The sequence below is a fragment of the Akebia trifoliata genome, chromosome 1, assembly GCF_017979445.1.
Source record: "Akebia trifoliata isolate Shusen 1 chromosome 1, ASM1797944v1, whole genome shotgun sequence".
Classification (NCBI taxonomy): domain Eukaryota; kingdom Viridiplantae; phylum Streptophyta; class Magnoliopsida; order Ranunculales; family Lardizabalaceae; genus Akebia; species Akebia trifoliata.
Window position 1 is genome coordinate 9,366,738 of NC_141375.1, and position 27,334 is coordinate 9,394,071.

At 35.6% G+C, this 27,334-nt stretch overlaps 1 protein-coding gene across 2 annotated transcripts in view; it reads left to right on the plus strand.

The window, feature by feature from the left end:
• Window positions 1–672: 672 nt before the first annotated feature.
• Window positions 673–27,334, plus strand: part of LOC147410663 (serine/threonine protein phosphatase 2A 55 kDa regulatory subunit B beta isoform-like) — a 33,521-nt gene continuing 6,859 nt past the window's right edge. The window contains exons 1-7 of one of the 2 annotated variants that reach the window (XM_086438166.1): window positions 673–1,067; window positions 3,968–4,071; window positions 4,194–4,289; window positions 4,397–4,516; window positions 18,118–18,324; window positions 19,084–19,175; window positions 25,683–25,801. In XM_086438166.1, coding sequence (XP_086294292.1) covers window positions 953–1,067; window positions 3,968–4,071; window positions 4,194–4,289; window positions 4,397–4,516; window positions 18,118–18,324; window positions 19,084–19,175; window positions 25,683–25,801 — 853 coding nt within the window. In that variant the 5' untranslated portion in view covers window positions 673–952. Of the gene's footprint in view, window positions 1,068–3,967; window positions 4,072–4,193; window positions 4,290–4,396; window positions 4,517–18,117; window positions 18,328–19,083; window positions 19,176–25,682; window positions 25,802–27,334 lie in introns of both variants that reach the window. The other variant, XM_086438157.1, reaches the window with a different exon arrangement.

A 27,334-nucleotide genomic window follows, 5' to 3' on the forward strand; every position in this document is an offset into this window, starting at 1 on the left:
TTGGATTGAGAGAAAATGAGAGAAGAAAAACTCAATTTCTCTCCACCATGTTTGGATTGACTGGAGAGAACTTTGTACAACTTTGAAATTTTAAAATATCATAAAAGATATCTAGGGGTAGAGTTAGAATTGTAAAATATTTTATAAGATTTTCTCTCAATTTATCTCCTCTTCTTTCCACTTTTGGAGAGAAAGATAACTAACATTTTTTTCTCTCTTCTTCTCTCCAATTCTTTTCTCTTCTCTCCCCACTTAACAATCTAAACAAGAGAAATTGAGAGAAACTCATTTATTTATTTTTCTATTATCTCCATTTCTCTTAATCCAAACACAATGTAAATGGATTTTTCTTCTCTCCACTTCTCTCAATTCAAATACAACGTAAATGGATTTCTTTCTTACGAATGCTACTATATGAATGGGGTGCTATAAGAAAATGCGACAATAAAATTTATTTTATGTGGTTCCCCTTCATGTTTATGTCCAAAAGACCTTTCCCCGAAATATACAAACACAAAGATATGCTCTTCGTTCTCTCGCAGCCGTACATCACAAGATCAGTTACGTCTCATCGGGTGAAGGTAGGGAATTATTTACAAAAAATGCCCTCATCCAAATATTAAAAAAATAAAAAATATCGATAGTATTATAGATTTAGTCAAGTCCGAGTCGCTGTTAGAAGAGTGCATGTGTTCCTTAAAGTGGTTAAAACCAGAACACATTTCCATCTCCGTTATTTTCTTCCATTAAAAAAAGAGGAGAGAGAGATTCCCAACGTTGTTCTTCACACCCTCTCCGAGTCCCTATCTACACGTGTATGGTCGCATGGAGAATCGAAAACCAGCACTCATGCATTTCTGTACAAGATCGAAGCTATGATCTTCTGATAAAACATTCGTGATCGAGAGATCGTTGATGCCTTGAGTTGATTTGGCTGTAAATTCGTTCAAAAATGAATGGTGGAGGAGACAATGAGACCATCGCTCCAGCAGGACCTCCACAGCCATTAGAGTGGAAATTCTCTCAGGTTTTTGGGGAACGAACAGCAGGGGAAGAGGTTCAGGAAGGTATGACCTTTATTTGGATCCTAATGAATATCTTCGATTAGGGTTTGGTTGATGGGGCAATGATCTGTTTTTTTGGATCCTTGATTTTGGATTGGTGTTTCTTTTTTCTTGGTTTTAGTGGTGGATTTCGGGGGAGAATATGGGATTTTATTTTGAATTAGTGTTCTAATCCTGCATATTAAAATCGTTGGGCGATTGCGGCAAAAAAATTGATCTGAGCGCTTGAAATTTGCATGCACAATGTTGAATAGCTGAATAAGAAGTATACAACTGAAATTGATTGATTTGGTGTAGTTTGATTTTAGGTCTAAGGTGCATACACTTCTATTTTGGTGTGGGAATTATAGGTTTCCTTGGTCTGATTATACGTCGTACAAAATAGCTTGGGTCACTATTGTAGGACTTGTACCCGAAATGCTTCTCTTGACTGCTTTTGTTGCATATTAGGCCATAGATTGCTACATTTAATCTGCATGCATAGTTTGCTTGTTCAGATTACATGAAGGAGGTTGTTCATTGTGCTATAAGTTAGCTGGTTACGTTTATCTGCAGTGTTGTTTCTAATGATTACATTTTACATGTACGGTTACCAGGGGCAGAGCCAGGATTTTAGCGTTGTGGGGGCAACATAAGAGTGGAAATTTTTTTGTGAGAGCAACTAAGATTGTAAATTTTTTTTGTGGGGGCAACATAAGAGGGTAAACTTTTTTATGGGGGCAACTAAAAGTGTAAAAATTTTTTGTGGGGGTAATAGCGGCAGATTTCTTTATCTGCCGCTATTATATGTAGCAATAGCTCATTACTCCCTAGTAGGTTTTAAAATTCTTATGGGGGCAAATGCCCCCACTAACTCCACTCTAAATCCACCCCTGACGGTCACAATACTCTTGTTGTTCCAATTGAAATGATAAATGTAAAGTGGAAGGATACGAATGAACCGGCATTTCATATCTGCACACTCTTCAAACCAAGTTATGTGAACATGGAATCTCGTGTTTTCCTCATTGTAAGGACCCGCTATATATTTTTGGTGGGTGAAACATGATGAAGACTCGAGCTATCAAATAATCATGTATCACCTACCTCAATGATCAATTGGTTTTGGAAGTGGGTCAGTTTGCCTAGACTAGGACTCAGTTGGCACACTTGCAAAAGAAAACCCGATGGTTGTAGGCCTTTAGGTCTTCCGATACCTAATTTAGTAAAGTAGGAACTATGCAGAGCAAGGGTGCTCAAATGACAAAGATGCGACCCTTTACCCTATGAAGGTCTTTACATCTTTCTGCTTAGATAACTTATCAAGTGTATTGGGCTGACGTCGGGGACTCACACGAGTGAATGTGAACTTTCTGAAAAATTAGGACACATGTCACATGTAGGTTGGTTGAGATTTGTTAATCTTGGAATGAGGGCTGTTTGACATGTGCGGAAAAGTTCGATGGTAATTTCCTCATCGTAAGATGGTTTTTATGACTATAAGATGATTTCATTCCATGATTTGAGAGGAGTTGGTGTATCCCCTTGTCGTCAAACCTTTTAAATGTGTACTAAGGATCTATCAAGGATGGATCACATTCCCAATGATCTTTACTACTCGGAGTTGGCACTTGAGCTTGGGAAAGTGTTGAGATTGCCTCTTGTGCAGGGAGGCATTGAATTATGACCATGAGTATCAATTCAACACATGACTCCAACCATGAGTGTTCATGCGTGTAGATAGGCATACGTCCAGTGGAGTTCCTTAATACTAGACTCAACTTGGATGTTTTTGAGTTCATTGATTGGTCCAAGTTTGTCATCATTTAGAAAGTTCTTATCCCTCAACTTGAGTGGGTATGCTATATGTGGATTGTGTCAAGATTTGTATTGTACGTATTGTACCACGTGGAAGGACAAAGTTAGCTGGCCAATTTTCAACACCTTTAATTTTCCCCCCTTAGGTGGTTGGTTGTGGTTACATTCTATCATCTAAGAAGATTGAAGGTTCAAATGAGCCATATGCAACCCGAGGTTCCATTAATAGTAGTGCCATTAATAAAGAGTTGTCACTTCATCATGTGAAACATTGTTTTCTTAGTTGAGAAAAGTGAAAGGATGACTATTCCATTTTTGGCAACTCTGTTGATGGGATCATACGACTACAGATCTCAAGAAGCATCTTCCCCTATCTTGTCTCTTTTCCCTTGAACACTTGGTTTATTTAGAAGTTCCCGATTCTTCTATAGTCATCACGACGTGTTTGTGTGATCCTGCATTTTGGACCACCACCTTTTCTAAGACTTTCTTCTTTGTTCTCCTGTACTCTTTTCTTTTCCTATTCTTTGGTAAGCTTTCATGCAACAATGTTAAATTTCTATGTTTTCTTTACTTCAATGGCTTCTTTTGAGGCTTTTTGCTTGTCCTAGGGTTCTAAGAGTCGTCAAAGGACAAGAAATGAAAGGTCTGATCAATGATTGAATGCCCTCTGTTGACTTTGATTTTGAATTAAACTTGGTTTTTTGCTTGTCATCCATTATTTTTTTGGCTGGATCTACAATAGTGCATTATACTTAGGGCATGGGGGTCCATCATTGTTTCCTCATACCAAAGAGTGTTATCATTTTGTTTTGCAAGCAACTTGGGGAGCACAAGAGCCAGCTGATGTTTTAGGATATCTGTCTACCATTAATGCCATACATCAGTGGGATTTTAATTCTCTTTTCTCATACCTTGACTGAATATATGGTTTGTGATAGAGTTAAGTAGCGGAATAGGATTCATGTTACCGACTCAAGTAATTTGGAATTACCTGTAGACTTTGATGATGTCGAGTTTCTATTTTCTTTATCTTGGCAGGATTATCTTCTTGTGATTTCCTGATTAGCTTATTGATATGCTGACTGTGATGTTACTCTTCGCAGTTGATATCATTTCAGCAATTGAGTTTGACAAAAGTGGGGACCATCTTGCTACTGGTGATCGAGGGGGTCGGGTGGTTTTGTTTGAAAGAACTGACACAAGAGATGTATGTTCATGAACCACTGGCTTTTTTTGTTTTTTCCATATTTATTTCCAAACTTGATATGATGTTTTGATATTTAATATTTTGTGCGATGTACTCTTATCTTCTACTAATGTGATGCATAGCATGGATGTCGAAGAGATCTAGAGAGAGCGGATTACCCGATTGGTAGGCATCCCGAGTTTCGCTATAAAACAGAGTTTCAAAGCCATGAACCCGAGGTGTATTCCCTTTTCAGATTACATCATTTTGTTTTGCATGAATTCTTTTTTTTTTTTTTGACTTTCTCTATTCTGGACTTCTAATCTGCATTTGTTATGTTATGCAGTTTGACTATCTCAAGAGTTTGGAAATAGAGGAGAAAATCAACAAAATCAGATGGTGCCAGATGGCTAACGGTGCCCTGTTCCTTCTATCCACTAATGATAAAACTATTAAGTTTTGGAAGGTAGAATGGCAAACTCTCTTTTAGCGTGTTTAGGTTTTGTGATTATCATTTGCATAATCTGGACGAGATAAATGATTTTTCCCAAGCATTCCAGCATCACGACATTCACTGGGCCCAAATCTTTTATGTCAACTTGTCAAAGATGCTATTTTAGAATGTCAATCATAGAGTGGTTATAGTTGTCAAAAGCGGGGACTAGGCGCCTAAGCGGCCGCCTAGCCTACTCAGGCACCCAATGCTTAAAGCGGGATTTAAAAAAAAAAAAAAAAAAAAAAACTTTTGTTTAGTCTTTTCAAAAGACCATGGTCTAGGATGTCTTATTAGATTTTTTAAAACATAGGGATGCCTAAAATATTAACCAAAACTTTGAGGACTTGATAAAAAAATCTTTTTAGTATTTATACTTCTAAGACTTCTCAAAGTTGAAAGTTAGGACTCACTTTCAAGTAGAGAAGGGAGATGACAACGGTGATGATGGTGGTGGTGACAATGTCCCCGGTCAATTGGAGGGATGAGGACATTATTGACATCGGATTAGAGGATTTTGTTAACTTAGTTGATATCTATGAAAACTAAATTGAAGATACTCTATTTGCATATCTTTCTTAATTATTATTTGATGGATTTTAAATTGCAAATGTTAGGTTGACTTGTTGGATTATGGGTTTTAATTGATTATTAACTTGCAAGTTTGCTAATTAGTTGATGTTACCTTAGCAATTGCATATTTGTCATTATTTTTTTCTTCCTATTTCTTATTTTTAATAAATCTAAAAAAAAAAAAAAAACTATTGTCGCCTAGGCTCGCTTAGCGCTTTTAACAACCTTGGAGTGGTCTTTTATCATTCAAATAGATTCGAATGACCAATGCACTTCCCTTCGCCACCATAATGATCAAAGACAATGATCAGACTGAAATTGTTAGAATCCATAGGAAAAGATGTTCTGCTGAACTTGTCAACCAATGCTTGGGTGGCTACTTCAAGTCACAGCTAGCTTTCTTGAGAATGCAAATCTGATACTTATCTTCCCTCTAAGGATAAAGTCTAGGTGTGAGACTCATACAGATATTTGCCTGTAAGTCAATATGAATAAGGCATTCTTCATATCTCAGGTTATATTATTCCTTGGGTAGTAAAGATGTAAATTTGTGACTAGTAATTTATAAAGAAATATCTGTACTCCGGCGATAAAGTATGATAGGAAATATACTGCACAAGAGATGGTTATTACATGAACGCTTCCCCTTGTCAGAAGCAATAGGCAAGTCAAGACAAAGCATCAGAAGGAGATAAATTATTTAGTTGGACCAAATTTATACCATCTAATCATGGTTGAGTGTTGATAAGAAGCTATGTAGTAGCTGGCATTCCTTTTCTCGTAGACCTTAAGTTGAGTGGTTTTATCTTCATTCAAGTGACCCTTAGTTGAGTTTATGTGGGCGTGGAAGAATAGAAGGGCATGGGGAACCGAAATGATATCTCCCCATCTTAGAATAGATCCGAAGAGTATCTCCTTAGTAAAATAAGATGACATTAAGAAACTTAAGACTTCTTGGAAGAGGGATGGTAACATCTGGATCTATTTTGAAAATGATACCAATAAAAGAACATTTGATGGGCATGTTTGAGAATTTATTTAAGGATGAATCTTGATCATGAAGTAAATGTACACAACCAAAATTTTGGTGAAATTTGAGAACAATTCCTTATTTGGTTCAATGGGGTTGACCCATTAAAACTCTTGTAGGTATGTGATTTAATCATGTAACAAGCAGTCAAAATTTCTTCTGGCCACAAGTATAAAGGCACCTTCATGTGATTGAGAAAGAAATGAGCAAGTGATAATTTTTAGGGGTGCAACTTGGTCCGGTTCAAACTAAGAACCGAACCAAACCGAGGTGGTTCCGGGTCACAAAAATGGAGATTCGATCAATTTGGTTCGGTTCTTGGATCAAGCTTGTACAGAACCGAACCAAACTGAGAACCGAACTCTTATGCAATAAATAAATGTATATGTATATAATAATTATTATGAATTATTTTAGGAGTTAGGACATAGATTAATGATCTTTTATGGACAAACTAATGACTTTTTATAGATAGATTAGTGATTTATTGTATGAAATTGTATGTTTATTTTTCCATTAAACAAATTTATTAACAATTTATAGAATATTGGCAACCCATAGAACCGAACCGAACTGACTTTAGTTCGGTTTGGTTCCAATGGAATTTGGTTCGGTTCTGGTTCTTATTTTGTGGAACTGTCGGTTCGGTTCCAATTTGACCTCAAACCAAACCAAGTTGCACCCCTAATAATTTTCATCTAAGCTACCCTCTTTTGTTGGGGTGTTTTGATGCTTGAAGTTTGAGCAGTGCTGCCATGTTCCTGCAATACTAACTAAAGGTTTCCACATGAAATGTAGTTTAGCATTACTTGAGCAAAGAATTCTGATATCTCGATCAAATTGAGTTTTGAAAATGGAATAATAAGTTTCTGAAATGATTTATAAAAAAGGATATGAAAATGGAGGATAGTTCGTGTCTACTTTTCATTAATTACACCCAACTCACATAGTATGATCATCAATAAAAGAAACAAAATAGTTATGACTTATGACAAGTAAGGAGCAAACCATAGTAGGTCCCAAAACATTAGAATGTATAATAAGAAATGATTCATCACATTTGTTCACTAAAGCTGGATGGACAGTGATGAGGACATCAAAGCTTGAAGAGTAGATTTTATACTTATTTAATTTTCTGTTTTGGGCCTTTATTTTTATGTTTTATTAGCCCATAATCTTAATATAATTTTGGGGGTTAGTTTGGTAACTTTAGTATGTCTTTTATTTAAATTTATAAGGTTCGGAAATTTAAGAGAAATAAAGTTACGAAAATTAGGTTATTTATTTGGATGTTGGTACATTTAATGTGGTTGATGCCATGGAAATCATAGGGGTGATTCCAAGGTAAATCTACCATATTTTTTCTTTAATCTTCTTCGATTCATCTTGTTTTATTTACATTTTTTTGTTTATTTGAGAGAAATCAACCTATCCAAACCCTTCTTGAATCTCATTAGAATTCTTGAATCTAGGCTTCTTGAAACCCCTTTTCCTTTACCCTTAATCCATTCGTATTTCCTTTAACCCTTATCCAAATTTGTAATTGGAAAACTTTGTGTTTTACATTTCAATATATGGCCATTAGAATTGTGGTCGTAATTGCAAAATGTCAAAATTAAACCTCACAATCCATATCTTTTTGGGTTTACCCTATTGTGGCCTAAATCCTTAACCCAATCCCAAATTAGATTCCTTAACCCCCCCCACCTCCCCGATTTCATCTTCTTCCCTCACTGTCCTGCATCAGATAGTTTTATCGGACAAGTCTCACAATGTGGAATAGAGTTGTAATCAAACTTATAAGTAACTAGCAATTCAGAACTAGACACAAACAAGTGGCCTAGATGAGAATGTCTCAAACTCCACACACCAATTCTCTCCCCAAACTGAAAAACATAATGGCTGAAAAAGAATATTATATTGCAGGTTAGTCATTTTGTATGAAATTAATGGGAAATATTTGTGCCGATTGCTTGGGAACATGTAAAACAAAAGTACAAGAAACAAAGAAAGACTAATCTAATCATAATTGTGAATTGTGTACCATTTGCAAATGATATGGAATGATTATATTGAATTGGCTAGAAGGAAGAATCAAATTGACTTCTCTATCACTAATCGCCATAACCATTTCCCCTGAAGGGCTTGATTCATTTTCCCTAATCTTCCAATGCCACCCCACCCTACAACTTTGAAGTGCAGATCTCCCAACTCACCAAGTGGCATTTGTGAGATTCTCCTCCATCATGGCACAAGAAGTTTCACACAGTTGTTATTTCTTTTTACAATGAATTCTAAGGGGATTCCTTTTCTTTAATGCACTTCTTTTCTGATTAATGAAAGTGTTTATAGACCTACCAAAACAAAAACTTGTTACAATTTAGGTTGGTGCAAAAATAAGGACATGAAGACATAAGGACACTCAACAAAAAACCCTTTATAAAAACTATTCTTTGTTGATTTATCAAAAAAAAAAAAAAATTCTTTCGCCTTGGAAAGGGATTTAGTCGTCCATGGGAACAATCTCATGTTTCCTTTGAATGAATTGAATAGTATATGGCTTTGGATATATGATGTGCCCCTAAGAGAAGACCTAGATTTGGAGTGAACAAGCTCTCCACCTTCCAACCCAAAATCCAAGCAAGCATTGCATAATCTCCAATCCCTCCTACTCCAACCAACTTGCTCTTATTCAAATTAACCACCAAGCCAAGGTCCACTTGAAACAATATAGAAGACCATACAAATACATGAGTTGCTAGTGGCTTCATCTACAAATAACAAGATATCATCAACGAATTGCAAATGTGTAATCTTAGATCCTTTGCCAACCACCTCAAACCCTCATAAACTAACCTTGCTCAACATTCTAGAGATCATTCTCCCAAGAATTTCTACAATCACGAAAAATAGGAAGGGTGATGGTGCCTCTTTTTGGCTCTATCCATAAGAGCTTCTGAAATAATAACCCATTGTGATACCATTAATCAAGGCTAAGAAGGTGATTGTATTGACTCTTCATAACCCCTTTTCTCCAAATACTACCAAATCCTTTTTTTTTTGATAAATAAAGTTTCATTAAAATAATAGTGGTTGAGTTGACCAACTACACCAACACAAATACGCCAAGAACAAAATTAAGATGTAGAATTATGACAAACCCAATCCTATCTACGAAATCCATTTCTTCTAAGTATGTATTTTAAGAAGCTCTGGTTGACATTATAGTGGGCTTTTACAATATTTATTTGCAAAGAATGCCCGACTTTCTCTCTTTTATTTGAGAGTCTATCACTCATTATTTTTTAGGGCATTATATAAAGTCTATCTACCTTTAACAAACACACTTTGCTCTGATGCAATAATTTGGGGAAGAATTGCTCAAAACCTAGATGCCAACAATTTCACAATGATTATATAGCTACTTCCCGCTAGGAAAATTGGTCTAAGAAGAAGATCTCTTCATCCTATTTTACATCCTTGTCTAGATATGCATCATTATAAAACTCTTTGATCACCCTCTTGAAGTCTTTACATATCTTGATGATTTTTATACAAAGCCACGAGGAAACCATTCGGTCTTTGGTTTCACACATCTATTTCTCAATTAGGTCTTTCCTACCAATTCTATTGATATTTGATGATATCATCAGATGAGAGTCCATCCAAAAGCAATCTATATCTTTGATACTCCGATTATAGTTTGATGTGAAATTCTACTATTCTTTCCCTAATTTCGTTCTCCTTTTCTAAAAGTTGAACATTCACCTTGAGTCTCAATGTGAAATTTGCTCTTTTACGGCCATTTTCCACTCAATCAAAGAATTTAGTATCCTTGTTACCTTCTTTCAATTATTTCCCCTTTACTTTTTTTGTTTCAAACATATTTCCTCCAACTTTAGTACTCTGAATTTTTTTGTCTTAGCATTGATTCTTTTTATTTTTCTTCTTCATAGATCACCCTTCTATCTCCTTTTTCCTGTCTGACATCTCCATTCACCAAAGTCAAATTTTTTTTGTTCCACTCCTTAATCTTTTGCTTGAGAACTTTTAACTTTTTTCTAAAACATTTCCTTGTCTTACCTTCAAAAGACAAAGAGGCTTACCATTTAGAACAAGCGTCTTGAAAAAAGTTGAACTTCTTATTAACAATTTTCTTTGGAGTAGACCCTCTATGAACTGCTGTTTCATCCGATAAACTAGTCCAAAGTTTGCTCTCCTCTAGATTTGGGAGGCCTTGGCATTCAAAGATCAAGGGATTGTAATAAGGTAGGGATGATGAAGCTTTTTTGGGCTTTGGTAGAAAACAAATCTCTTTGGCTCATTGGAAGAGAAAGAGATATGGTGTTGGAGGAATTTGGTACTCAAGCCCTCAAATTGCCTCTCGGGCATGGAGGGGAATCCTTAAAGTGAGAAATGAAGCTATGAGATTTATCAAATTATTTGTTGGAAATGGGAACTCCTCTCTCATGTAGAAAGACCCTTAGTTAGAAGGTGGCTCTCAAATTTCGCAATTCGGCCATAAAATTATTTACTAATTTGAGAGTTATTAATGCTGAACGCAAATCAAGTCAACGGTCAAAAAATTTGTAATTATTTAGGTTTTCACTTAATTGTGTCTAAATTTATCGTTTTATCATTTGAGAATATTTTAGATTAGTTATTTTTTAGTTTTGAGTTGTTTTAGGACTTTGTTTTTATGCTTTTTGGGCTTATTTTCATGTTTTATTGGCCTATGATCTTAGTATAATATTTAGGGATAGATTAGTAGCTTTAGTTTATCTTTTATTTAAGTTTATTAGGGTTTTAAATTATGAGAGAGAGAGAGAGAGAGAGAGAGTTACGAAATTAGGTTATTTATTTGGTATTTTAGTTTGATTAGGATTTATTTTCTTTATATATAAATTGTATTAAGATTTCTTTTAATGAAGAATTTCGATTAATAAAGAATGAGTTTCTTTCATGGGGTGAAGTGGGTTATCCATCATTCTTGGTGTAATTCCAAGGTCCTATCTTTTCTATCATCTTTCTCATCTTGTCATTTTTTTATTTTATTGTTTCTTGATTTTCTTAAAATCTTGAATTCCTGAATCCATCAATTCAAGAATCATCACTTATTGATTTTCTTGTAATCCTTGTTGCTCTTGATTCTTGGTTTTGGATTTTTGATTCCCAACCCTTAATCCTTTCTCCATTCTCTTAGCCTTTAATTTCTTACCCTATAAACCTTAACCTTTAACCATTTTCATTTAGCCTTGTATTTTTTGTCATTGGGATTGTAGTCATACTTAAAAAAATGTCATAATTCAATTACCCTATCCTACCCAAATCCTTAATCCAATCCTAAACCAAAGTCCCTAACCCCTTATTTTCCCATATCCTACCCAAATCCTTAATCCAATCCTAAACCAAATTCCCTAACCCCCTTATCTTCCCCTTCTTCCCTTATCGTCTTGCATTAGTTATTTTGATGTCAAAATCTTTGTTTTTATTGATGGTCAAGCTTTGAACAAAAAGATCCGTCCAATGATAGAATGGTGGAGTTTTTCAGCTCTTTCCAAAGGTCTCCTTGAAGACTAGCCTTTATGGACGTGCAACTCAATGGTAATTTCAGCTCCAAAAATACCTATAATAATTTGTTGGGCATAAGAGAGAAATTTTTTTGGAAGAAAATTATTTGGAAAAACTCAAAAATTCCACCCAGATATTCTTTCATTACAGTGCTTGCTATCCATAATAAATTAGCCACTATGAAAACTTGCAAAAACGAGTTTTTTTTCCTCATCTCTCATTGTGGTTTATGTTGCGAAGCTAATGAAGACAACAATCATATTTTCTTTAGGTGCCCTTTCAGTGGTTAGCTTTGGAAATCCATTCTTAGAAAATTCGGTATTAGTCCGATGGAGTTGGACTCCATTGAACCGGAAGCTCGTTTTATTCAAGGAGTTAAATTGCCTAGTAAAGTTGTTTATGACATGCTTTTCCTTTGCTTTTGCTCTCTAATTTATCATGTTTGGAGAGAGAAATAAGTGGCTTTTTGAAGGAGTGAATTTGCCCTTTGAATCCATTTTGGAAAAGATTTCAGATGAGCTAATCCTTTTATTTAATGGGGTGGAAATTTCTGATGATAAAAATTGTTTAAGTGCTCTATTCTTTCAATCATGGAACTGTAAATGTCTCTTGAAAGCAAGCTACAACTAAAAACATTTTTTGGAAATGCCCCAAGTAGAGTATCATCAAGATTAACATAGATGGTTCTTTTTCAACGAAGGGGGTGGTTTTGGTTTTATCGGTTGAGACCATAAGGACAATTTGTTTGCAGGCTCCTCTGGTTCAGATGCGGATGCCATTATAGCCATTGAACTGTAGGTTGTACATGAAACGTTAATTTTTATGAGACAAAGAGGTGGCACAAGATTGATGGTGAGTTCGGACTCATTATATTCGATCAAATGCATTACAAATATGATTACTCATTGGAAATATATGGAGTGGGTTAGAGAGATCCAAATTTTAGCCTCCCATTTTGATTCTTGATCTTTTGAATTTTATTGGATAGAGACTAATAGAGCCGCTGATTTTCTGGCTTGATTAGGAGTTGTAGAGAGAAATTTCTTTATCAAGGAGGAAAGTTCTTCTATTCCCCAAGAGTTTGAAAGATAGATTTAAAGTGTTGGATTCTATTTTAGGAGCGTTTTCGTTTCGATTTTGTGTCAGGAGATTGATGGTGATTTTCAGTGGGTTTTTTCAAGAGTGTATGGTCCGAATAAAAGTAAAGAAAGGCCAATTTTGGAAAGAACTCAATGACGTGGCTGGTTATTAGGGTAAACCTTGATGCATTGGGGGAAATTTTACCGCGGTGAGATTTTCTCACAAGAAAAATGGTGGTAGTTCGATCTCGAAAGGCATGAGACAATTTGGGGAGTTGATAAATCTATTTTCTTTGATTGATCTCCCGTTGGAGGGAAAGACTTTTACACGGTCAAACAACCAAGAAGTCTTAAGACTGTCTAGGTTAGATAGGGTTTTAATCTTGGGAGAGTCGGATGACAAGTTTGGGATAGTTGGTCAATTCTTTGTGTCCAATCCAGCTTCAAACCATTGTCCCATCATTCTAGAGGCGGAGTCCATGTGAGTAGACTCGAGGCCTTTTAAATTTGAAAAATGTGGTGGTCTCATGAAGAGTTTCATCAGCGAGTGGATGAGTAGTGAGGGAAATAGCTCAATTTTGTTGAAGATCTTGGGTCTGTTTTTAGATGAAAACTCAAGGTGCTTAAACAAAAAATCAAGGCTTGAAATGTTGATATTGTTGGGAGAGTCGATGTGAAGAAAAGAGAAATATTGAAGGAAATTGATAGTTATGAAAAAAAGAAGGGTCAAGGCTCATCTTTGGAGGAAAAGGTTATCAAACGTTCGAGCAGAATTTCAAGACTTCTTGGCTAGAAGAGACAAGTTGGAAACAAAAAGCGAAGGTGAAGTGGCTTAAAAAGGGAGACAATAATACTAAGTTTTTTCATAAAACTACGAATGCTCAAAGATGATTTAATAATATTAGAAGGGTGGTCATCAATGGGGAAAGTTTTGAGGGGGAGGCGAGGATAGTGAATTTCTATAAGTATCTTAATGAGGAAAAACATGATCAATGTCCCCTCCCTGAGTTGTTGGAGTTTGATTCGATTTCCAGGGAGCATCAGATGTGGCTCGAAAGACTGTTTGAGATGGATGAAGTTAGGAGAGCTGTGGGTGATCTAAGCAGGGATAAAGCTCTTGGGCCATCAGGTTTTTCTTTGGCCTTTTTCAAAACATGTTGGGATACAATTGGGATTGATCTTTTCAAAGTAATTAGGTCAAATTTTTTGGACTATTGGCTTAAGAATTTCTTTGTGGTTGAGTGGTAGACTTGGGTATCATTAGGTTTACTCCCTAGTTGGTCTCAAGTTTGAATCCTACCAACTATATTCCTGTGGTGGCCACGCACTGGCTTGGACCAAGCAGGCACCAGCCATAGCCTGGGTACGAGGCGTAGGGACTAGTTAGGTTGTGTGCAAGTTGGCCTGGATACCCTTCGTTATTATAAAAAAAAAAAAAAAAAAAAATTCCTTTGTGGTTTTGATCCCAAAAAAGATGGGGTTGAAGATTTGATGAATTTTAAATCAATAAACTTGTTTAATTCTACCTACAAGATTATTGCGAAGGTCTTTGCGTCTAGATTAAAAGAAGTGGTCCCAATAGGGATTGGTCTGGAGCAGGGTGCTTTCATTAAGGGGAGACAAATTTTGGATGGGGTTTTAGTTACTAATGAGTGTATTGATTCGAGAGTTAGATAGGGTGCCTCGGGCTTGGTGTGTAAGATTTATATTCATAAGGCTTATGATCATGCAAATTGGGAATTTTTAAAGTTTTTGATGTATCGTATGAGGTTCGGAGTTAGATGGATTGGTTGGATTATCAAGTGCATAACGTCAGCCTCATTTTCAATTTTAGTTAATGGGAGTCCGACTGGCCATTTTAGTAGCTCAAGAGGTTTGAGACAGGGAGACCCATTGTTTCTACTATTGGTCGCTTTAGTGGGTGAGGCCTTGCGTAGGTTGATTAAGAGAGTAACGCCATTAAGTGATCTAGAACGTTTTTTGGTCAAAGATGGGGGTCTTCATATTACTCACCTTCAATTTGCTAATGACACTCTTGTTTTTGTGGGGTCTCGACCAATCAAGTGAGAGTCTTGAGGGGGTTATTTTGTTGCTTCGAAATGATTTTAGATCTTTAGATTTATTTCAAGAAAAGCAAGTTCTTGGATGTAAGGTTCGGTTCCACAGGTCCATAGGTGGATGATTATGTTTGGTTGTAAAGTGGAGTAATGACATTAATTGGAAGTACCTTGGAAAGGATATTGGTTACTTTTTTTTTTCCATCTCTTAGAGTGTAGAGGTAAGTTTGGAGAGGCTAGTTAGGAATTTTTTGTGGAATGACAAAAGAGGGGAAAAGGAAATATTATTTGCTTAGTTGGAAAGTGTTGTGTGCGCCTAAAAAGAATGGCGATTTAGGAATTAAGGGTTTTAGGTTATCAAATAAGGTGTTGCTTGGAAAATGGTTGTGGAGATTTGGAGGAGAGAAAGATAATTTATGGAGGAAAGTCATTAAGGCTAAATTCGGGGAGTGGATGTTAGGTTGGGAAAGTGGAGAAGTAATGGTTTTGGAGTGTGGAAAGGCATCAGAAAAGGCTACAATGATTTTCGGAAGTGGATTGTTTTTAAAGTGGGAAGTGGGGAATGCATTCGATTTTTGGGAGACACTTGGTGCAGCGTGACAACTTTATCCTAGCAATTTCCCTTGATGTATGAGCTCTCCTCTAAAAAAGAGGAGCCCATTTCAGTTCTCGTGGATCACTTTGGGAGTGGTACCTCTTGGGATTTGGGTCTAAGAAGAGCTCTTAACGACTGAAAAATCCAGGAGCTAGTTGACCTATCTTCGATTTTGGAATTTCAGTACCTAGAGTCGACTGCTAGAGATACTTGGGAGTGGACCTGCAATAAGGAGAGAAGATTTTGGTGAGTTCTTTCTGGGCTAGTTTCCAAGTCCAAATTCCAGTTCTCTTTCTAGATAAAATTATTTGGGGTTAAAAGGTTCCTTCTAAAATCTCTTTAATTGCTTGGCTAGCCCCATATCATCTCATTTCTAGGGGTTACACTACTCCTAAATTTTGTTGCTTGTGTCGGGCAAGTGGGGAGATCAATGACAACTTGCTATTGCATTGTTCTTTTGCCTCCAAAATTTGGTCTCATTTTCTTAGTTTGTTCTATGTGGATTGGGTTTTCCCTACTTCCTTGAAATCACTTTTTTGGAGTTGGGGCCTTAAGGTTTTCACTAGTAGGAAAAGAGTGATCTAGGCTTTGCTTCCTTATACTATTTGCTGAAGCATCTGGAAGGAAAGAAATGGGAGAATTTTCTTGGAAGAGGAGCGTTCTATTCATGAGCAAAATTTGAGGGTTTTAGGCTACTTGTATTTTTGGTGTAAGTTAGTTGTAGGTTTTAAATGGGTTTTCTTTGAGTACTTTGTCTTTAAGTGGGACTCCTTGTGCTCTTTGCAAGTTTTTTTTTTTGGGTTCCCTTTGTACTTGCAACTGGTCATCTCGACCTCCGTCTTTATTAATATATTTTTCTTTTACCTATCAAAAAGACTCTTACAATTTGAGTTTGTGAGTTGTAGTAAGAGTTATTGCACCTTTACACCTAATATTGAATCATTCTTTGGCCATCTGTTATGGTTTCAGCATGTATTGGCCTGTATCTTTTGTTTTGCATTGTTGCTTTTGTTTTCCTTCTAGTTGTTGTGGTTGCCACAGCATTAAACATAAAGACTAGCAGCCATTTTGAAATGCATATACATGGGAAAGGATTGCTGGCCAACAAAAAAACACCCACTCTTTTTGTCCTACATGGGTTAGAAGTTTCAGAATTTTTGGTGAGCATGATCTCCTCACCATAGAGATCATCCTTACCAAAAATCAGCCTATTCTGAAACTTCTAACCTCATCTAAAGGGGTTTACAAAAAAATGGACGGTCCACAATCTTCAACTTGTAAACTGGTATTAGATGTTTCGGAATGGGCTGATTTTTTCAGAGGATGATCTACCCACCATAGAGATCATCCTCACCAAAAATCAGCCCATTCAGAAACTTCTAACCCATATATGACAAGAAGCGTGGGTTTTTTAGTGGTTTGTTGATCTTGGTCATATCTATATATATATAATTTTTTTAATTTTTTAATTTTTTTTCAATTTTTTCTAGGAGACTTGGGTACTCCATAGTTCATGTCAAAAAAGTCATTTGCTCAAACAACAATGGGTTTTTTAATACAATACTTATTTATTTCTAGTTAGTTTTACATTTACTAGTAAATCTTACAATTATATAGACTTTTTTTTTTGACAAGTGCATTTGTATTGGGAAGTGGCAAAGTGTATGTTGAATGCATATTGATACAAGATAGTTCTTCAACACCTGTCCTTCATTACATATGAAATCAAGGATTTCAATGGCTTAGAGGCATAATCATGTCGGTGATATTTAAATTTTCATCCTTAGAAATATAAATAATTGATGGTGGGGCCTCTATACTGCTATACACTAATCTACTTTGCTTTTATTGTTCATTTGCATGGTACATATCTTGCTTTGGACTGCAACCATTCTGTCAGTAGGACACATCTATGTTTTGATTTTGCAATTTTTTGTTTTGATAACTGAAATTTTATTAAAAGAGGACAAGGCACCCTCAAGGCAAGAGACAAACTTACAATCTCCCACTACAAACATTAACCCACGTAAAAGGAAAATCTTCATAAAACAATCCTCTAAAATCCTTAAACCGCTTACACCAAACAAACAATGCTAAAAATTAATTCATACATCGAACTTTCTTTCCCATAGAACGTGCGCCCATTCCTCTCTTTCCACAAGCCCCAACAAATTGCAGAAGGCAAGAGATTCCACAAAATCTTCAACTTGTCAAAAAAGGTGATGGATTTCCAACCAAACAATAGGGAGGTAACCAAATGTGGATGACACCAAGAAACATTAAAAAGAGAAAGAAAATAAGCACACACACTATGAGCCACCTCACAATGAATAAGAAGATGATCCACAGACTCCCCACAAATGTTACATAAACTATAGAAGTCCATCAGGAGAAGACCCTTTCATCTAAGGAGGCCACTCGTAGGAAATTCATTCAAAGCCGCCAACCAAATGAAAAAAGAAATTTTGGTAGGCAAGTTTGGGCTTATGATCGTGAAAAGTTGAGCTTAATGGTTGGTAGATAATGACCACTTTTTTTGTAATCATCTCCAGCATCATTAGTGATACATCTTTAAATACTGATACTTGTTCCATACATGCATGGCTACTTCCTAAGCTTTGGTGTTATGTTGCTGTTTGTTTGTTTGTTTTTTTTTTGGCCTTGGGCAGGTTCAAGAAAAGAAGGTGAAGAAAATTTGTGACATGAATGTGGACCCCTCGAAAACTGTGGGAAATGGTAGTGTTGTTGGTACAAGTATATCAACTAGCCCAAAACCACATCTTGTTAATGGTGCATGTCCAGAGAGGTCGTACAATTATGTGAGCAATGACTTTTCATTCCCTCCAGGAGGCATTCCGTCACTACATTTACCCATGGTAGTTGTACTCAACCTAGCCTAATGGTTTTCTGGCAGAACTGTTGTTTTCAATTGATGGTGTAACAATTCCAGCATTCATGAGGAATCAATTATGCAACTTTTCATATAGGGCAAATTACACTTTCACCCCCTATGGTTTGGCATAATTCTATGTTTGACAAATGCACTTACCCTCCCTATAGTTATCTAATGGGTTCACTTACCCCACTTCCATCTACTTGCCATCAACTAAACAGTTAAAAATCGTTTTTTTTTTTTTTTTTTAAACTTTTTATAAGACCATTTTACCGTTTTTAAATTGTTATTCTTTATATAAATAAAAATATCCCTGTGAAAATGGGTTTCCTAGTAAATGCTTAGACAGGGACATTTTTATAGTTTCAAAATTTATTTATTTTTAAATTAAAAAAATAAAATGAGAGGGTAAAATAGTAAAATAGTGATTCAAATTACTACCATGTGTGAAAGGGGAGGTAAGTGCCATTAATTATTCTAAACTACAGGGGATCAAAGTGTAATTTACCCTTCATTTACGCTAGTGGATCTAACCTAGCAGTGATTATACTATTCTTATAGTTCTATTTTGATCATTGTCCACATTAATAAGGTTCATTCAAGCATTCAGGAGGAACTGTTAATTTACTTCATTATTGTGCCATTATGCGTATACTTCTGTGAACAAATGAAATATCTTCTTGTGGTATGATGAGTGGAACTTTTCAGCAGCACTAACACTTGCAGCATTTGTGTTATCTAGGTAGCCAGCCATGAGACAAGCCTTGCGGCTAGATGTCGCAGAATATATGCTCATGCTCACGATTATCACATCAATTCAATTTCAAATAACAGGTGCATCCAAGTCTCTTAATAAGACATATATATTAAATTTCATGATTGTATTTAACTTGTAAAATATACTTGGAGTGAGAAGCCCTAGGTCAAGGGTAGAGAAGATGGAGAAAGAAAAAGAGAAGAAGATGGGAGAGAGAGAGAGACTAACATAGCTTTGAGGCTAGGGTTTGACCTCCCCTCCTTACATATTTAAAACACTTAAAAGTATATGAGGCCCACATACATAATATAAAGTGTGTGTCACGCCCCAAAAACTCAACCCGAATCCTCATGATTCCCAAGTTGAATCCCGAGGCATGATATAAAACCCATATCATGATAATCAATTCATAAACGTAAACGGCAAATAATATAACTATATGTCATACCTGATCATTGCTCAACAGAACAGACACGTATCCTCAAACATCAGAAACACTTGTCATATATACATAAAACAGTAATGACATACTATAGTGTTCATAATTACATAACCAAAAACGATAGCTAAAGACTTAAACCTAACTCTAGTTTAAGACTTATAACTAGTAATACCCATGCTCCACTCCTGGAAGCTTGGACTGATCATCTATACGGCCCTGGCACTGAGCCTCCTCGGAAGGATCACCTAAACCAGGTGCGCCTGAAATTTGATGTCGTAGGGGTGAGTAACAGGGGAGTTACCCAATAGGGGAATCTTACAATTCTAAATAACAGCATCCTATATGCAGTTTAAACATTCTAAGAATTCATAAATCATGCATATTTAATATTCAACACAATTAAAAATAATTGAACTCCGATGTCATAAAACTTAGTAGGAAATTAAAACAAAAAATCTGAAGAAAACAATTGTTCATAATATAACATCAAATAATAGAGTACTATAATAGAGAGTTGAGGGTCACGACTGATGTGAACATCTCAGTCAAAATACGATTATTCCAATACTTCACCAGTGTGGAACCCCACCGTTAGTTCCTGATTCTATGGCCAGCCTCTGCCACAATTTGGGTAACTGTTTTCCGGCTCAGGTTGGCCGTTGACCAAGGCCTTAAGAAACGGGCCAAATCAAGTAGGTCATTCTTTCTTGACTACTCTAGACTATTAATGATCATTAACTAGCCATCTTCATCTATGCCAATCTGGCGTGCATGTGATCCTCGATATTCTCTATCAATCATACAACTATCTACATCTTGTTCTCTATTAAAGATAGAAAAGAAACTCCCGGATTCCTGTTGTGATGTTGTGTTCTTATGCATCCCATAATACATAAGAACTCAAACAACGCAACTGTTATCCTAGAATAACACGTCATTCCGGAAATATCACAACATGTTATTCTTTATAGGTTTTCACAATCTCTTTAATAAATCACTAAAATACTACATATAAGTATTTATTTTCTTTTCAAAACGTAATGAAAAATAAAACATACACGTGTTTTAAATATCCAGTCCACTCTTAAATGTACAGTCTTATCTCTCTTTTCTTTCTTTCTTTCGTGTCTTACACGACCCTTAGTCGAAGCATTTCACTCATTCGTGTCTTACACAGTCTATGACTGAAGCATCACTTCATATTTTCTCTCCTTTTCGTGTCTTATACGGCATACGCCGAAGCATCTCACTAACTGGATATTTTAAAAGCACGACATTCAATTGAGAACTCGTTCTCATATTTATTTTAATAAATTACTTTTCTACCCAACTTTTAATTAGAAACATTTCTTGGAAATCCATCACTAAAATGATTAAAGTAAACTGTCCACCAGTTTAACTTATTCAAAAATCATGTATGTTTATAAAAATGTGAACAAAATATGTATTGTGTAAAAAAAAAACAGCAACTTATATAGTTGCTGTATTTTCTTTTTGACAAGTACAAAATACGTATAAATACGTATTAAGTACTTATAAAACGTATAAATTAACAAATATTTTTAAGCATGAAACTAAAGTAAACATAGTAATATATTATATAAAAACAGCAACTTTTAAAGCTGTTGTATTTTATTTTCAATACGTATAAATACGTATAACGTACGTATAAACACGTATAACGTACGTATAAAGCAACCATTTTTTTTTTATATTCTATCCAACAATCATGGTGTCAATTTAATACAAAAATAGCAACTTTCATAGTTGCTGTATTTTGTTTTTAGTATATATAATTACGTATAAACATGTATAAATCAATTACTAACATGTAATAATTCATTTTAAACAAAATACCATATACCAGCATGCTTTAAAATCATAAAAACAATAATATAAATATGTATAAATAATATGCATATTGTTAAAAATTTACAAAACAATTTTAACTTTAAAATTTCTAATCAAAATTATTTTTAAAACAACACAAATCCAATTTTTACAACTAGAAAATCAGCAATATACATATATATATACATACATATATTTTACTAAAACCATTATAAATAGTTGTAAGGGCCTACTTTATTTGTTTTCCTTTCCTTCTTTTCTTTCTCTTCTTTCTTTCTTTCTCTTCCTTCTTTTCTTCTTACTTTTCTTTCTTGTCTTTGTGTAAAGAAAATGAAACAACAATTAAAAAATCAGCTAATATCTCTATTTGATATTTTTTTAAAAAATATCTAGATATTTTAAATATCTAGATATTACAAAATTCTAATTCTTTTAGAATTTCTTACAATATCTTAGTTAATTTGACTTAGTCAAAGTTGTTTGACTAGTCAACAATAATTGACTTGACTTGACTTGAGTCAATCATAGTTGACTTGACTTGAGTCAACCTTAGTTGACTTAGTCAACATTTTTTTTTTTTTTTTCTAAACACTACAGTGTGGGCCCCACTATTACATAAACAGCCCACATGACTAGCAGACCAAATAGGACTGACATACAAGAACTCTAACACTCCCCCTCAAGCTGGAGCAATACATATCAAAGATGCCCAGCTTGGATCATAAATAAGAAAAGGATGCCCAAGATAAGGGTTTAGTCAGGATGTCGGCAAGCTGATCATCGGATTTCATATAAGGTGTGATAATTTGTTTGCACATGAGTAGATCCCAAACAAAGTGACAATCCACTTCAATATGCTTCGTATGCTCATGGATTACTCGCAATGAAAATAGTTGCCTGATTATCACAATACATTTGCATCGGTAACGGAACCTCAACACCCATGTCTCGAAGAAGAGAACCAACCCATAACATCTTAGATGCAGTGTGCGTCATCGCATGATATTCAAGTTCAGCACTAAAACAAGCCACTACATTTTGTTTCTTGCTACACCAAGTAACAAGATTGCCTCCAATAAATGTACAATAACCAGATGTAGACCGTCTATCAATACGGCTATCCATCCAATCAAACATCAAAAAAGCTAGAAATAGATAGTGACGATGTAAGACGATACAAGAGACCTTTTTTAGGGGCACCCTTCAGATAGCACAAAATACGATATACAACTTCCCAATGAGGTTGTCGAGGTGCATGCATAAATTGACTACCAACTCCCACAACATAAGTAATGTCTGGGCGATTGATCATGAGATAGATAAGCTTACCAACCAACCGCCTGCATCTTCCAGTGTCCTAAAAAATTATCCCCTGTTCGGCATCAAGCTTGACAAAAGAATCCATAGGTGTGTCAACTGGACGAGAACCCAAATTCCCCGTTTCATATAATAAATCTAACACACTTTCGTTGGTAATGAGTAAGTCCTTCCTTGGAGCGAGTTACCTCGATTTAAAGAAACTAACGAAGAAGGCCTAAGTCTTTAGTGTGAAAACGAGTTCCCAAGTGAGCCTTCAATTGCACAATGCCAGCTGAGTTACTCCTTGTAATAATGATATCATCTACATACACAATCAGAATGATAGTACCAGAAGTAGAATGACAAGTGAACTCTATCCTACACATTGGGATCTGCAACATGAACTCTCTTTTTTCATTCAACTCTATCGTCGGCCTTATTTTCATTCAATGCATGTGTCTTCATATCTTTTCTCAGAACCCTTCCACCCATATCATTTTAGATTTTCCTCTCACCTTTTTAGAGCCGCCTTCAATTTGCACCAAAGCACTCTTTACTGGTGCTTTTGTTGGTTTGCTTCTCCATTCAATAGTGATTTATTTATTAATATCTTGGTCCCTTCTCCTGGAAAGTAGTAGTTATTTTTATAGTGTCCAGTCTTTTATATTAGCAAGCATGCCATTTTAACATTCTTTTGAAGTAATTACCAATTCAATATTTCTTTGTGGTATTGGTGTTATCTATATCTGATATGTGTAGTAAAAGGGAGAAGGCTTTTAGGAAAAAAAAGTAGGGTTGGTATTGAGGTTGCTGTGATGGATTTGGAGCTTGTTGTGATGATCTAATGTTAGTGTATAAGCCATTTCTTGACATAAACTTTTTCTCTGGTTTAGCTAGCTATTTGATTGGTTGCATCACTTGTACAATTTTAAACTTTGTGAGCCTAAAGAATTGAAAATGCTAGTGGATACAGACGGTTGCCTTCATTTATGAATGATTTAGATGGTCTCCGAATGTCTCAGTTGAGACCATTTTATTTTTTCTCCTGATTGAAACATTGCATCCAAAACTAGATTTTAAATCTTACTGGAGGAGTTATTGTATGGTGTTAATGACTGGGAAGAGGAATTTATTTAATTATTTATTGATAAATAAAGAAGATTTTATTAAAGATGAAAAAGGGGAGGTCAAAATGACCAACCTAGATACATGGAGCACACAGAGCTACAACTCAGAAATATTACAAACCCTTTCCCATGGATTCAGAAGTCCTCAAAGAAAACACCTTTGAACTCTTTAAAGGTTTTACACCAAAAAGTAGGAGCCCAAGAATCAATAAGAGCATCTTTTGGCTGTATTGCACTTTTCCTTCCAAAACTCGTGCATTCCTTTCCTTCCAAATACCCCAAGTAATCGCAAACAGGGTTAGGCTCCAAATTAATCTCTATGAATCACGGAAACTTGATCCCAATTGCACCTGAAGACTTCTTTGAAAGTAGCCGATACACAATACACCACCCCAAACAAAGCCATAAAATGGTCCCATACCTCTTTTGCCCCAACACAATGCACAAGCAAGTGGTTCACCGATTCCTCCTCAGCCATACACATGCAATAACAATTCGAACCACAAAAGCCCCTTCTTCTCAACTTATCAAGGTAAGAATCCTTTCTCGGATCGCTGTACAAACAAAGAAAACCACCTTAGACCGAACCTTGGGACCAGACCCCACACTGCGACTTAAGGGAAGGAAGGATTAAATCATAAGGGAAGAGGAATTAGATACTTACCTTACTAATTGTCCGTTTTCCATATCCATATTTCCTCTCGAAGAAGATCATCAGTTGTGGTTTGTTTTCAATCATGTTCTTTGTCAATCCTTTTATTCTGTCTCATCGTCTGAATTTCTGAATTTCTGAATTTTGCTGTTTGGGCCCCTCGTGTTTCATCCTAGGTGTAAATTTTTATTTGTGTGGCGGCTTTAGTTAGGATTTGTTAAGGATCATATTATTATTGCTCGGGGTATTAGTTTTGGTCTCTTTTCAATGGCGAGTCAACTAATCATCTTTTGATCCACTATAGTTTAGTCCCATTTCATTTCTCTTTTTAATATTCGATGGGTCTTTCCGAGCTCCATTCTATATATTTTTCCAAAGTTGGCTGTTAGTAGCTAGCTATTGTGGATAGGAAAATGACTCTTTGATCTTTGTCAACTTTTACTATTTGTCGGGGCTTGTGGAATAGGTGAAATAGGCAGTTTTTTGTGAAAGCATGCTCATATGAGGTTATAATCAATATTCTTGGGTACATGTTCTTTTGGCATAAGCAATTTGAAGATTTTATGCTTATTTTTTTTTTTAGAATTTTCTTTTCGATTGGGAGCTTGTTTGGACTGGCCGTCTAGAAGAGTAGGTCCAGGGTATGGGTCTCTTCTTATTGTTTTTTTTCCTTCTTCATCTCTTTTGTAAGGGTGGGCCTTCTTGACCTCCCTTGCCCTTTCGATGATATGTTTTATATTCATAAAAGAAGAATTGTTCCACTGTTTTCTTGAAAGTCCATGCCAGAAGTAGGGCGCAAACAGCACCACTAGGTGGTTTGTACAATAATATTTTGCATATCTTCTCTGGGAAATTCTATGACTGAGATATCTCATATTTTATAATTCATAAAACAGTAATGTGTAAAGGCTTGAGGAGAGTTGATCCCATGTCCTAGGTTCAAATCCCGTTGAACCCATCTTCACCTCCATTAACCACTAATCCCTTGCTTGCTTAGCAAAAACAAAAGTAATGCGTTAACAGTGTCACAATACATTTTGCATGTATCCTCCTCTCTGAAATTGTATAAATTATTTAGAGAATAAAGTTTCCTTTTGCGCAAACATATTTTCTAGTCTGACATGCCCTATCTTCTTTTAGTTTTTTTCCCTCTCTCTCTGTCTCTCTCTTGAAATTCACTCATCACTTTAATCTCTCTATTTTCCATTTCCAGTGACGGTGAGACTTTTGTATCGGCTGATGATCTGAGAATAAATCTTTGGAACTTGGAAGTAAGCAACCAAAGTTTCAATATTGTTGATGTGAAGCCTGCAAACATGGAGGATCTAACTGGTATACTTTTACTCTAATTCTATTTGCAGTAAGGTTTTATTTTGGCGGTTTTGAGGTTTCTTTGGAGTCAGGAATCTCAGTACTTGCTGAATACATTAGTTTTATGTTCTGTAAATCATTATCCTTGGCCTTTGTATTTGATGGAAATGAGATGCTTCAATACTGATTACTTTAGTGAAGGTGTTTTTATGTTTTAGCTTATCAACGAAGTATTTTTTTTTTTTTTTTTTTTTTCACACTGCTTTTATCATGGAAACCCACGGCAGGTCCATCTTTCTTCTCTTGTGATCTGGGTAATTTCTTTTTTCTTTTCTATGAGTTGTGCTACCATAGTCTTGGTTTTTTAGTGACGGTCTCTTTTTCTCAGCCAAGGGTTCATTATATTAAGGACAAGAAAGAAATGAAAGAATTGGACAAGGTTTGCAGAATGGGAGTTTTTAAACAAGAACCTTGTATAATGCTACTGTGCTTTTCCACTCTAAAGATTTTAGGATTTGGCTTGACCAATTTGAGGCTCCACTTCAATCCAAAATTGTGTAGACTGTTTGGAGTGATTTTTAAATCCATACTTTTGGGATGGAGATTAGTTCAAAATCTTGGATGAAGCAACCACAATGAGACTCTGAACAAAAGTCATCTTGGCCACATGTGCAAAGGTCTTATCATGACCAATACCATATTCCCCTTTGGGCGACTAAACGAGCTTTGTATCAGTCCAATGTAAGTGATAGGTGATCAGAGAGAAAGAGTTCGTAGTCAAATCCTTGGAGAGAGAGTTCCTTTTTTGGTTTGTCAGTTAGCCCGTATTTTTTCATGAAAGTACTAACTTGTGCATGGGTCGATAATCCAGATGAGACAACTAAAGCCAGGGATAAAAGGTTGGTCAATTGGCTCAATAAAGATAAATTGGAAACTGTTACCATGATAACAAGACATTGCCTATTTGTAGAGTATTGTATCCCAATTATCTTACTAATTTCAATTTTGAAATTGAAAGTTTGGTTATGAAACTGTTACCATGCTAACAAGACACAAACCAGCCAGCATTCACTTGCTAATGGAAATGTTTGCCCACCATCTACTGGATGAATTTGCTAACTAATATATATTGAGACATAACTACAACTGTAGGCAAACTAGCACCAAGGTAGTAATGGTCAAACCTGTTTGCGAAGATGACCCCATCCTTGTAGCTAGGTCAAGAAGTAACCTTCGGCTCTAATGCAACTTGTTGCGTCACGGATTTGAATTGTTCCCATTTTTGTTTGTCCTATTATTTATTGTTTGTTTTGATTCTTTCGTCAATACTATTTACTACTGTTATTGTACTCCTAATTAATTCCATGAATTGAAAGGATTCGAACAAAAGAACCTTTTTATACAACCTTGAAAAGGTTGTTATCACATTGCTGTTGTTATCACCACTAACACGCTTCAGCATTTCAAAGCTTTTCCGACTCTCCAAGAAATCAATCCACTTGAATTACCCTTAAAAAAAATTACAACCGTGAAAGGGTAGTGGGGGTAATTGAC